Source organism: Zootoca vivipara, chromosome 1 (genome assembly GCF_963506605.1).
Source record: "Zootoca vivipara chromosome 1, rZooViv1.1, whole genome shotgun sequence".
NCBI lineage: Eukaryota > Metazoa > Chordata > Lepidosauria > Squamata > Lacertidae > Zootoca > Zootoca vivipara.
Window position 1 is genome coordinate 120,083,995 of NC_083276.1, and position 13,354 is coordinate 120,097,348.

Sequence of the window (13,354 nt, forward strand, 5' to 3'; positions counted from 1 at the left end):
CAGAAGGTGGCAGCACATTTGGTATGTCATGAAAAGTAACTTGTATCCATGGTAACTACAGCGTGACATTACTTACAGCTGTTCCCTCCATTCCTAACACATTTTAAATGAGTCAGGAATAGAAAGTGCTACATATGTAATACTTGCTCTGATCAACACCTTCAGGAACACTGTTTCTGATACAGTACTAAGCCTTGCTAAAAGGTGCTAAATGGTCATTTTATTGCCACGAGGCTGACTGTTTCGCTTTCGCTAACGAAAAATAGAAAGGTACTTCTCCATTTCATTGACACAGAACTTGTCTATTTTAGCGAAACCCCACGGAAAATTTGGAAAGGTTCTAAAATGTTGCTGCCGATGCATCAAAGTGCATTTTAAATGCATGTGCATTGAAATGCATTTTAAATGCATATGTATTAAAATGCACATTTAAATGCATTTGTGTTTAAATACATTTAAATGCATATGCCTTTTTAGATGCAACCCCCCCCCCCCGCCGGCTTTTGTATCCCTCTCTATCGGCGTCGATCCAAACTCCCTTTCTTAACTCAAAACTTCCGTTTTCAAATAAGATATTAATAAGAAAACGTCCTCGGGGTTCAGAGATCTGCTGCCTTTTTTCCTTTCTGCTCGTGTCAGTTACTCGACCAAAGCGCCTGGGGTTTGTGGAAACTTCCAGAAAGAGAAACTGTAACCAGTATATTAAAAAAAAGGCGGGGGGGGGGGGGGAGAATGCCAAAAATGTCTGAGCTCGAGGGATGAAGAGGGAAAACCGAGCATGATGACGTTAAGCTTGCAATAAGACATCTGGGCTAAAATGCCCATGAATCTAATCACAGGCGAATCCTACGTGCCCTTTCGAGCGTCTGCCTCCTGCCCACACAAGCTTTTCTGCCCACTAGTCCTGCTGGCCGATCTCCTCCCCCCCCCGCCCCCCAGCTTCCTCCTAAGGCCTCTGGGCAAGCTATTGATCCTTCTCTTTTCTCTGATTTTCTCTCTGATACAGTCTTGGGGCGATGTCTACCGTGTTTCTGGGATGCAAATGAAATACAATCCAATCCGAGTATGCACCGACCGAAAAAGGGTTGTTTATTATTATTATTATTATTATTATTATTATTATTATTATTATTATTATTATTATTATGCATTACTTCAAAACCAGCATATTATCCAGGACTAACGTATTGTTGGGGTGCAAGCTCTGGAAAGCTGCCACCACCCCAAATCCTTTTTGCAAAGGGGCTGGCTAGTCAGCGTGGTGGCGTCCCGATTGTGGCAACCCGCAACCTTTAATAGAATTGTAGAGTTGGAAGGGGCACCCCAAGGGTCATCCAGTCCAACCCCCTGCAATATTTGGAGGGAGCCACTTCGGCTGTTCCTGCTTTTTAAAATCTCCACCTCAGTTATTGTGCATTCGTAACAAACCAAGAAACGGCTCAGCCCCAGGAATATAGTCAATTTGTGGAGGGAGGAGCGATCGTCCCAGACTTTAGGAATCACTCAGCTATGAAGAAAAAAAAACACCCTAGCGGTTTGGGGGCGGGGAGATTGCAGCCCGCCTCAGCAGGGACTAGTGACCTAGCTGTCAGATTCTCTTCTCGTGTTTTCTCGGTTTGACTCCCTGTTGCCCCATTCCCTCATGAAAGGCTATTTTTCTCCCATCATTTGCTGCTGGTGGTGACTGGTGAGGAGAGCCAGGAATCCTAAATCGAATATTTCCCTTCCCCTCAGGCCCACCCAAGGGCGTTTATTGAAACAAAAAACCAACAGCGTTAGAAGTGTTAATTGTGCTTGTACACTTGTGGGGGGGGGGAGAGAGCATGGGAAACACCCCGAAATCTCTGAGGGCTGGAAGAGTCGGCTGAAGCAGCCTCGGAGTTGGTTCGACACCGGCTTTCTCCCCCTCACAGCCCGCCGGTCCCTCCTTCCCCCCTCCCTCTCTTCCCCGCTCTGCAGGCCCAGCTCCAAGTGCGCCACATCTTCCTAGCCTCCCCTTGAAGTAGCGAGGAGGCGTCGGGCCTTGGGCCGCTTTCAGAGGATTGACGTGCGGGCTGAGCCAATGGCCTCCGACAGCGTCGGGCGGTGACGGCGGCCGCCGCCCAATCGGGCGCGCGCGCCCTGAGGCGGGCCCCGCCGGGGCGTGTGAGAGAAGCAGGGACGTCAGGTCGGCTGCACTTTCCTTCCCGCTCGGCAGCTGAAGGGAGAGAGAGAGAGAGAGGATGATGCGGCTCCGGAGCCCCGCGCTGCTGAGGGACCTGCTGAGGCTCAGCCAGAGCGGAGCGGCGGCGGCCGTTGGCGGGCCTGGCTGCTGCCGCCACCCGTTGCTGAGGCGGCTCCATCCCGCCGCCGCCGGTTGCCGCCTGCCTAGCGGCGCCGCCCGCTCCTTATGCACCCGCTCGGAGGGGATTCTGGACGAGCCGGGAAAGGGCCCTCCGCCGTCCCAGCAGCAGCAGCAGGACGAGGCGGCGCCCTCGGCGGCGGTGGAGAAGCCCGGCGCCAACAACAACCACAGCGCCGAAGCCGGTGGCATGGGCGACAAGTGAGTGCGGGTGGCGGAGAGGGGATGCCAGGCCACCCGGGGAGGAGGAGGATGCCAAGCGGCTGCAGGGGAGGTGCCTCGGTTTCCTCCCTGCCTTTGACACGTGACAGGGCGCCCGCCGCCTTGCACATCAGGATGGGGCAGTCCCGTGTTCCCCTCCCCACCCATTTAGGATCTTCAAATATATATAGTGTGTGTGTGTGTGTGTGTGTGTGTGTGTGTGTGTGTGTGTGTGTATATATATATATATATATATATATATATATATATATATATATATATATATATATATATATATATATATATATATAATGTTTTTATTTATATATTTCGGCCACGCGGGGAGGAGGGTGCTGCTCGGCTTCCTCCCTGCCTTTGACACGTGACAGGGCGCCCGCCGCCTTGCACATCAGGATGGGGCAGTCCCGTGTTTCTCTACCCACACACTTAGGATCGTTATCCCCCCCAAAAAAGTTCTCATTTATGTATTTCCGGGAGGAGGGTTGGGGAAGAAGTTACAACAGCATTTTCCAATTTGCAATTATTTAACTTTGGACTCTCCAGCCCAACCCCCCCTAAAAATCCCTCCATGGTTTCCCTAATTTTCTAAATACAGTAGTGCTGCACGTTATTATAGTTTATGCCTTATCTTCATTGTGTTTTCAAATACTGTATAACCACTTAAGGTTCTTCAAACCTTCCAAAATTGGTACAGGTTTTTCTAGGAGTAGGAAACCCAAGCTGAAGCTTGTGTCCTTTTGCTTTGTGTGTATGGATAAGTTTAGTTTCCCCTGCCAGGGGTCCATATTCCTCTTGACTTTTAGTTTCCCCATGGGAATTGGGAGCCACTCTCATGCTTCATGGGTTTTGGGGCGTGCACTGCCCTGACCCAAGGGCTTGATTTCAGAAAACTTCCAAGTAATGTGGTTGGAAGATGCCTCTAAGCACGTGCTGGCTACTCCTCCTCATTGCTGAATAAAATTTTGGTGAGCGCTCCACTGATCTAAGGACTTCAAAGAAGTGGGGCCCCAAGCCAGGCATACAGGTGGCTTCCTGTTAAGCTTGAGGTCTGGCACCTTTGATTTTAAACATTAGACACTGCTGCTGAGACACTTGCATTGCAGGGGGTGGGGCTAGATGAACCCTCTGGGTCCCTTCCAAGTCTGATTCTATGAATCCACATGAGAAATGCTGTTCATTTGTGGTATATTGATGCTGGCTAGTTGTGGCGTTAAAGCCCGTTAGCTACAGCCGCAAGGTGACTGACAGCACAACTCTGTGCGTGGTGTTTACTTGGAAGTAAGCACCATTACATTTGGTGTAGCTTACTGTCTAAGAAGTGTGTTCAGGTTTGTAGCTATAGAAGCATGACCTACCATCTTCCCCTTTGAGAAAGGGTTGTAGCTCGGTGATGGATCGCATGCTTTGCATGCAAAATGTCTCAGTTTCAATTTCTGTCATTTCTAGATAGAGTTGTGAAGGTTTCTTGCCAGAAACCCTGGAGGACCACAGTGGTGATGGTACTGAGCTAGATGAGCCAGTGGCCTGGCTTTGGTGTAAGGCAGCTTCCTTTGTCACATGTTTACAAAATAATGGGAACTGCTGTTCTGCTGGGTATGTTGGATGAAGGAATGTGTGTATGAAAGTGATCACTTATATGTAGCATTGGCATTGTATTATTCAGATTTGATCAGGCAGTGATTAGCGGTATTATACTGCTCCCTCCCCAATGCAAAGCTTTATCACTGCACAGAATGCAAGAGTGGATGAATTCAGATAAATTTGTCCCTGAAATGCTACACTGGCTGCTGTGTCATCCTTTACCCTTCTTGGATCAGTTTTCTTGACCCTTGCAAGTTCCCAGCATCAAGAACTGAATGTTACAGAGAGCGTAAGATGAAACATTTATCTTTAACAATGAAACATCTGAGTTGTTGCATATAGCTTGTGAAGAATATTCTAGTTGAATTAGTCATTCCTTCGGTGTTGGTTTGCACTGGCAAAAAGAGATAAGTGGATACACATCTTAGAATGAATGGCATTGTTAGTCTTACAAGTGCCACAAAAGTTTTTTTATTTTTCTCTCTAAGAAGGCACTGTGATAAATCACTTTTTTCAGTAAAGATAATGTTGGCTGCATGAAGAAATTGAATTATCAAGTTTGATGCAAATTTTCTGTCTTTTTTATCTAGACCAGTGACAATTGGTTATACAGAATATTATTTTTGTACTGGCTAGTATCTCAAGGTTGTAAGTAAAATAATTTAATTTTAAAAGCTGGTTTTGGTAACACAAGTAGGCAGTGCTAGAGATCACCTTTAAACCTTTGGCCAAGATAGTGTGCAATATCTCTGTCAGAACTAGCTATGTTGTCATTTGCATCACTGGCTGGTATGTAGATGAATCTGCTTTGAGATTATAGCAGGCATGGGACAGGATTAATGAAAAGATAATATAAATGTAAGTTTTATGTCCAGAGACTCTGCATTGGTTTCTGGAGCACACAAGGGGTCTGTTATGGCTTTGAGGAATAGGATGCCAAACCAGAGATCTTGGTGCTTGCTCTTAACTTTAGTACTACAGTGCTATCTGGGCAGCACATTTTACATATTTGCTATGTATTATTATGGAAAGTGAACAAAAGCTGCCTGCTATAAATGATGGTTACTCAGATTAAGGCTTACTGTTATCTCACACTGGGTAAAATATGTTCTCTTAGCTGAATAAATGTAAAGTAAAAAACTTACTTGTCTTTTTATTTCCATGAAATATAATTTTACATTCCCTTTAAAAAGGTGGATTAGAAGCTATTGTAGTAGCCTACTGTAGAGTAGTATGCAGTCTTTAGAACAGTCTTTGCCAAGCTGTTGCCCTTGAAAAGGCACCAGATTGGCAAAGACTGTTTTAAAACATTCATTGGTACCATTTTCTAAACTGCTCACTTTAATCTAGAATAACAATGGAAATATCAAGAAAAGTTCTGAGACTGAGGCCCACAATAGTTATGTGTTTTTGTTTGTGTTTTTCTCCCAACTCTTTTTCAAAACCAAAAGCAGCCTTGAAGTTATGAGGATGGGCAGAGGAAGGGGCTGCTTAGTTATTCCCCCCCCCTTAGATATTTTCATTTTTGAATCCCACCATGAGAAAATATGCAGGTTGTATTTCTTCTTCTTCATGGAAAAGCAACTAGAGGGTGATTTTGAATGGGAAAATGGCTTGCGGGTAAAAAGTTAAAGTGCTTGTTCTTCCTATCACCATCTAACTGTTGTCAACTTTATACCTTGAAACCAGCAGAGGTCTATATGGAGCTTTCAGGGGTCAGGAAAATAATGTAAGCAGACAGTTGTATGGTGCCCATGGTTCAAGTTCATGCCACTACAGACCTGAAAGCATATGAGTCTATTTCCTTGCTGAAGCTAAGCAGGTTTAACACTGGTTAGTGCCTGTGACAATACCATGCCCACTTTATGTCTTAGCTCTTTTTAGCATATGCCAAATATGTGTTTTTCTAAGTGTTTAATGATGCTAAAACACTGCTCTTAGGTTGAACAAACATTATATAACAGTATTGACCTGGGAAATAGGGGCAGAAAAAGCTTATACTGCAGTTTAACTGATAAGCTTTGTACAATAATAGTCCATTTAAGGTATTTTCTGTATGAAAATTGAACATTTGCCATGTTTGTTTTCTCAGCTGGGTTACTTTCAAAGCTAAATATTGGGCTAGTCTGCTTGATTTAACTGCAACAGCTGTGAATGATATGCAGTCTATATACTTTTTAAAAAACATAATATTTCACAAAACTAAAGCTTAATATTTTGAATTTTGAACACTAGCATTCTTAACATACTATAATCAAAGTATGTGCATATTTTAGGAGACTTGTACATGCCACATGAAACAAAAAGCTTACAATAAACAGATTAATGAGTTACACTTATTTACAGCTTCATAATGTGTATTAACTTCTGCACTAGGGAAATATCTGAATACCTAGTTCTGTGCCACACATTGTTTTAAGTTTTACCTCATTAGAGAATCAATTATTATGGGGGAAAGTATTATATTTAGCTATATTTTATAGCTTTCTGGCATGTACATTTTCAGAAGCACTGGACAGTCTTAGCTTGAAATCATACTTTTCTACCTTAGGATCCTTTGGGAGGCAGGGTGGAATAGGCATTTAATATATAAATAATACTGTAAAATGAAAATGAACTAAACAGCAGAAGTTGCTTATGAAAGCAGTAAAATGTCTCTTTCTAGTTTGATATGATAGCTTAATAAAATTGTCAGTCGAATTTTTGTGTTAGCAAGAGGGCATATAATTACCCAAATAGTGCTCAGATGTGTTTCAGTGGTGAAATGATAAGAGTATCAGTGACCTAGAATTTTGTTGTTGTTTCTCACCCTTTCCATGTATTGTTTTTTTCTCAGTAAGATAAAGCAAGGTCTTTTGCCTAGTTTGGAGGATTTGCTGTTCTATACTATTGCAGAAGGGCAAGAAAAAATACCAGTTCACAAATTCATCACGGTAAGCTTTTTTTTTTTTTAAAAAAAATAAACTATATGGTAAATAGCACAGTTTAATACTTTTTTGGGTAACTTTTGAAAAGCAGTGCATGGCTCAAGGTTACTAAAGGTCAATTTTATTCTTTATTACATTTATACTTCACCTTTTCTTCAAGGAGCTGTTAGTGGCAAGTATGATGCACCCCTCTTCATTTTATCCTCACAACAACACTGTGTGTTGATAGGATGGTTATTAAAGATAAACATTCCATACATTTAACTCTCTAAATATGTCTGTACATGATATAATCTGCTTACTCTTGTAGTAAAACTGAGGGTTAAAGGTAAAGGTAAAGGGACCCCTGACCATTAGGTCCGGTCGTGACCAACTCTGGAGTTGCGGCGCTCATCTCGCGTTATTGGCCAAGGCAGCTTCCAGGTCATGTGGCCAGCATGACAAAGCCACTTCTGGCGAACCAGAGCAGCACACGGAAACACTGTTTACCTTCCCACGGTAGCGGTACCTATTTATCTACTTGCACTTTGAGGTGCTTTTGAACTGCTAGGTTGGCAGGAGCTGGAACTGAGGGTACACTGTTATCAATCTTCTAAACATGCTTATGGCAAGGTATTGAAAAACAGAACTACTCTGAATGTGTCTGTCAGCTGTCAACTGTATTGTGTTGGAAAATGAGATCAGATGGTGCTTGATACCAGAGTAGCATATTATCTGAGTCAATGTTTAGAACAGGAAGTATTTCTAATGTTCTACTTTTTTCCTTTTTTCTTTTTACAGGCCCTGAAATCGACAGGTTTACGTACATCTGACCCAAGACTGAAAGAATGCATGGATATGCTAAGATTGACTCTTCAAACAACATCAGATGGTGTCATGCTTGATAAAGATCTCTTTAAAAAGTAAATATACCTATTTATTAATCTAAAACAAAAACTTAAAATTTGACACATTGAGCTTATTTATGTGAAAATAGTGTGACGGGGGGAACTTGAGTGAGGCAAACTAACAATATTCTTAGAAAAATAGTTTTACAAAATTCGCTTCATTTTGCTGGCAGTATAGTGGACATATGTGCTGAAGAATGAAAAGATTTTAAAACACTTGTACTATAATGTTATCTTATTAACATATAACTTTTGTCCCTTGGTGATTAGATCACTATTGGAGCCAAAGTATTAGGGCCACTCCTGCTTGACTACAATTAACATGTCACAATTTTTAAAATTTAATGGTGGCTACAGGAATGTGAACTGATCAGGTCTGTAAAGAGAGCACTTAATGTTCCCCACCCCACAGCACATTCCTGATGATCTCACCTCAAAGTAACTAGTTCTGGGAGGGGAGCTTCCATAATTTAATAACTATAAATATTTAGATATTTGAACACTTACTTGGCATGTGATGGAAAAACACTAAAACACTAAATTGTCTAGTTATTACTAAGCTCTTGCTTTTGCTCTTGCATGTATGAGTGAGCTTGCTTAGGCCTTCACATGTACTGAATGATAATGAACACAATTGAGATTCTCACTCATATTTTTTCATGTTTCATAGGTGTGTCCAAAGCAATATTGTCCTGCTTACTCAGGCTTTCAGGCGAAAGTTTGTCATTCCAGATTTTGTGTCATTTACTTCTCACATTGATGAACTGTATGAAAATGCTAAAACACAATCTGGAGGAACGGTAAGGGCTCATATGAAATATTTGTTGTGTTAATATGTTTTCATGTACTTTTTTTTTTTAAAAAAAACCCTCCTTATTTCACAGTTCGGGAATACTTTTATTAGGACCAACCAAAAAGTCACAAAAAATGTGGCAAGCTTTTGAGTTTCCCAGAGCTCTTCCCAAAGCAGGGAGTGCAAGCTGGAAAACATTTTGGCTGATGATGAACTCTGGAGAATGCAAAAGCTTGCTGCATTTGTGACTACCCGTAGTATAGATATTTTGGTCCTAATAAAGATTGCCTAGCTGGGGTGTTCCCCCCCTTATGGGCCAACCTTTGCTCTTTGTGCCTTGAAGAGTACTTTGAGTAAAGAGTGGCCACTGGAATTGTTGATTTCAGAATCAGTGCAAGATGTGAATTCCATGTTTCTTCTCAGTTTTATATATTTTTGGTTGTCTTTATTTAGAAGTATATTTGCTGCTACTTCCAAATTAAAACACAAGATACTGTAAAAATAGCAGTGATACAAAAAACAAAATAAAACACCCAAGTGGCATAAAATCGTTTAACAATTTGTCATGTGCTCAAAGCCAATGGTGTTTGTAAGCAGCTTTTGTTGGTTTGGCACAATAATTGATGGATACATTATTTTGGCCTGTGGTAAACATGTGAATTTAAGTAAGCTCCTGTCAAAGGCTGTGTGATTAACACCCTTGAAAGTTTATGCTTGAAGAACCTTCACTGTACACTTGTTGTTTGGGGGAGTTTGGGTTTGAACTTTGTTTTATTTATCTCTCTAGCATTTTTTTCTTAGTTGTACTTTTCCTCCAAGACCCTTGTAGTAATGCAGTGTGATATTCTTAAATTGACATTATTAATCTCATTTTGGATAGGTTGCTGACTATATTCCACAACTGGCTAAATTCAGTCCTGACTTGTGGGCAGTGTCAGTTTGTACAGTTGATGGACAGAGGTAAGGTACAATTCTTAAATATCTTATCTGTCCCAATTTCAGCTATAGGTGATAGAAGCAGTACGCCAACTTTGAGGAACCAAATTTGCATCAAGGCAATTCTGTAAAATTCATGGTGTGTATTCTTTATCACACTAGCTGTAGGGTTTGCTTTTTTATTTATGTTGTGTTCAGTACACTCTCATATTCAATATAGATCTAGGGTGACATTTATTTAAACAATGGCTTAGCACAAATGAACAAATGAGCAGGTTTTTGGAGAGAAGATTTTGGCTGATAAGTGATGGTTTGGGTTTCATTGTGTTTAAACCTGGACTTGCAATTTGTATGAAGAAGACAAACCACAAGTGGCAAGCAAGAACAACCCTTGGTTACAGCTCATGGCTTGTCTGGACTGATGTTTGATTGCCATGATTCGGCTTAGCATTTTCTGTCATCTGGTTTCTAGTTTCTTCCCAATATATAGAAGAATTTTTGGTAGTCATATTAGTAGCAGTTTGCCTAAGCACTTTTCAGAGCATATTTCTGAAGTAGTGTTAAGACTTTGCAGTTTTGCTCAGTTTGAGGCTGGGTAGTTATCCAGATTATCATTCTATACAGTAATGCTACTGCATAGCTAGCCTCTAATTAAGGTGAGATCCTTGGCTATTAAAACCAATGAGAGATGTGACTTGGGTTGGTTGTGGCTTGTACAATTGAAGCTAATATATCAAATCTATTCTACACCATTTTGGTGTATGTTTTCTGGTTGTTGTTGTTGTTTAGTCGTTTAGTCGTGTCCGACTCTTCGTGACCCCATGGACCAGAGCACGCCAGGCACTCCTGTCTTCCACTGCCTCCCGCAGTTTGGTCAGACTCATGTTTATAGCTTTGAGAACACTGTCCAATCATCTTGTCCTCTGTCCTCCCTTTCTCCGTGTGCCCTCAATCTTTCCCAACATCAGGGTCTTTTCCAGGGAGTCTTCTCTTCTCATGAGGTGGCCGAAGTATTGGAGCCTCAGCTTCAGGATATGTCCTTCCAGTGAGCACTCAGGGCTGATTTCCTTAAGAATGGATAGGTTTGACCTTCTTGCAGCCCAGGGGACTTCCAGGAGTCTCCTCCAGCACCATAATTCAAAAGCATCAATTCTTCTGCGATCAGCCTTTATGGTCCAGCTCTCACTTCCATACATCTGGTTATGAGATTTTTATGCAAGTCTCTTTGAAAGTAATGAGGAAATTGCCTGTTTCTCTGATCCAAGCCAACAGGTTAGAAATCTACAAACAATGAAAATACTGAGGTCTTGACGTATTTTAAGTGTAACACTTCCTCTGAGGATGTGTTGAGAATCAGATAAAGCAGAGTTGAACTAAAATTATATGCTTAGTTTGGATTTTGGTTTCATTTTCATTATTATATATCAGATTTTAACAGTTGTCTCACATACCATTTTAATCTTTTAATTCAAATACTGGACACACAGCACTTCTCACAGGGAAGTGCAGGAAGCCCCAAATAGTTGTTTTTCCGGCTTGAGGCCAGGCCATAGGATCTAATTCAGGGAAAGGTTTCCAGCCTTCGGAGCTCAGTTTCCTGAATTAGTCCACAAAAATCAAGCTTAGTAAATCTCCCTGGCATGACTAAATAAATACTCAGTTCGCTTCCAGGTGTGTACCTGGGGAGAAGCTAATCATTGGACTACAACTCACAGCAATATCGACTATGCTGGCTGAGGCTGATGGGAGTTAAAATCCAACAGCATGTGGCGGTCCACTGGTTAACCACTCCTGCTTTATGTGCCCAGGCCTGTGCAGATGTTATTTATTTCTTGATTTTTTACACTGCTTGATTGCTAAAAAAAGACATCCCACCAAAACAGTTTGCAAAAAGAGGAAACAAATCAGTAAGTTGAAATAACAATAGAGTCAAACAGATGAAAACTTGCATCAATACCTTATTATGATTCTCATTGTTAAAGATTTCATACTCCCCCTCTCCACTCTTGTATTGTAGCTCTTCGTCTGATTACCTTGTTTTGGCAAGCTGTAGCTTGCTGTTTCATCGGAGTCTGTAAACTATGGTTTGCGCTCATCTTTTAAGCCTGAACAGGAAACTGCTGAGGGCAAGGTTAAACTATGGCTTGTCTTTGGAAGAAATGCCTGTGCAATTTATAACCTTCCTGTTTACGTGCCCTGCCACATATTGTAGCTGCTGTATTTTTGCAGGATTTTCCTTAGAGATGTGGGAATAAACAGACATATAGTCCTCACCCACAACCATATACACATAAACTCTCTTTTTCTCCCCTCAACCTTGATGTGTGAGAATGGGAAAGTTAAAACCTCCTCTTCTGTTGCGTTGAGATTATTCTGCTTCCCGTCAGCCCATTTGTAGTCAATACTGTATTGTAGCCAATACTGTTTTCTTAGAGGTTCCAGGGGGAGCCAGTTCTTCATTATTATTAACAATAATAATGCTTCATTATTATTGTTGCAACACTTAAAGAACTGTACCGTTGTATATTTTAACTGGCAATTTTTGCATATATATTTTAATTGTTTACCTTTCCCACCCAAACAAACTAGTAGTGAAATAATAATAATAATAATAATAATAATAATAATAATAATAATAATAAACCTTTATTCCAGCCTGATGCATCATATACAGTGGTCCCTTGACTTAAGAAGTACTCGACTTACGAAATTTCGAGTTACGAATCAAAAAAATGGCCGCACGCTTATGTTTTTTTTTACATCCGAAATAAAAACTGTTGCAGTTTAGATGGGGTTTTCTCGACTTGCGAATTTCAGATGCAGTTTACTCGACTTACGAATTTTTCTGTTTCCAATGTATTCCTATGGGAAACCGCTTTTTCGACTTACAAATTTTTCAACCTACGAATGTGCATTCGGAACGGATTAAATTCGTAAGTCAAGGGGACCACTGTAAACGGAACAAAAATAGTAGAACCTGCTTTAAAAATCCCTTTCCGCAGGATTGTATCTATTTATCAAACGTAGTGTGACAATTTTATTTTCACCTTAAGTTGAAATGCACAATTACTAATACGTTATTTGTCTCTCAGGCATTCTGTTGGAGATACCAAAGTTCCATTTTGTCTTCAATCCTGTGTCAAGCCTTTGAAGTATGCTATTGCTGTTAATGACCTTGGCACGGACTATGTACACAGATACGTTGGTAAAGAGCCTAGTGGACTAAGATTCAACAAATTGTTCCTCAATGAAGATGGTAAGTTAGCTGTATATGTATTTGCCACTTCCCAATATTCTATCTTAAAAAAACAGTGAGGGATGGAGGAAGATGGAGAAGTGAGTACAAAGGAAGAATGAACTGGAGTGCCCCCTCCCTCTGCCTATTCTATGAAATTGCTTGGGCAGATCTTTTTTCTGGTTTTAGATACAATTGCAACTAATGTCATTTTATGGTTTAAGGAGAGCAAATGAGAATATGTTGTGCATATTCAGATGTGCTTGCCAGAGTGCTTGGGGAGCAGGCTGTAAAACAAAGAAACCTGAGTGCATACTTTAGCTAGATATTTTCCTGGGGAAATTGTGATGTTTGCATTGTCCCACATCCTCATTTGGTGTATTCCATACCAGAGTTGGGTTGTGGGGAAAGGATTGTAGCACGAGGGTGAGA

The 13,354-nt window shown here is 41.1% G+C and overlaps 1 protein-coding gene across 3 annotated transcripts in view; it reads left to right on the plus strand.

Moving 5' to 3' along the window:
- The first annotated feature begins 2,121 nt into the window (after window positions 1-2,121).
- GLS (glutaminase) overlaps window positions 2,122-13,354 on the plus strand; it is a 67,822-nt gene continuing 56,589 nt past the window's right edge. For 2 of the 3 annotated variants that reach the window (XM_035136204.2, XM_035136214.2), the window contains exons 1-6: window positions 2,122-2,542; window positions 6,981-7,077; window positions 7,852-7,973; window positions 8,629-8,758; window positions 9,632-9,711; window positions 12,780-12,943. In XM_035136204.2, the coding sequence (XP_034992095.1) occupies window positions 2,223-2,542; window positions 6,981-7,077; window positions 7,852-7,973; window positions 8,629-8,758; window positions 9,632-9,711; window positions 12,780-12,943 (913 nt within the window). In that variant the 5' untranslated portion in view covers window positions 2,122-2,222. Of the gene's footprint in view, window positions 2,543-6,980; window positions 7,078-7,851; window positions 7,974-8,628; window positions 8,759-9,631; window positions 9,712-12,779; window positions 12,944-13,354 lie in introns of those variants that run through there. The other variant, XM_060281426.1, reaches the window with a different exon arrangement.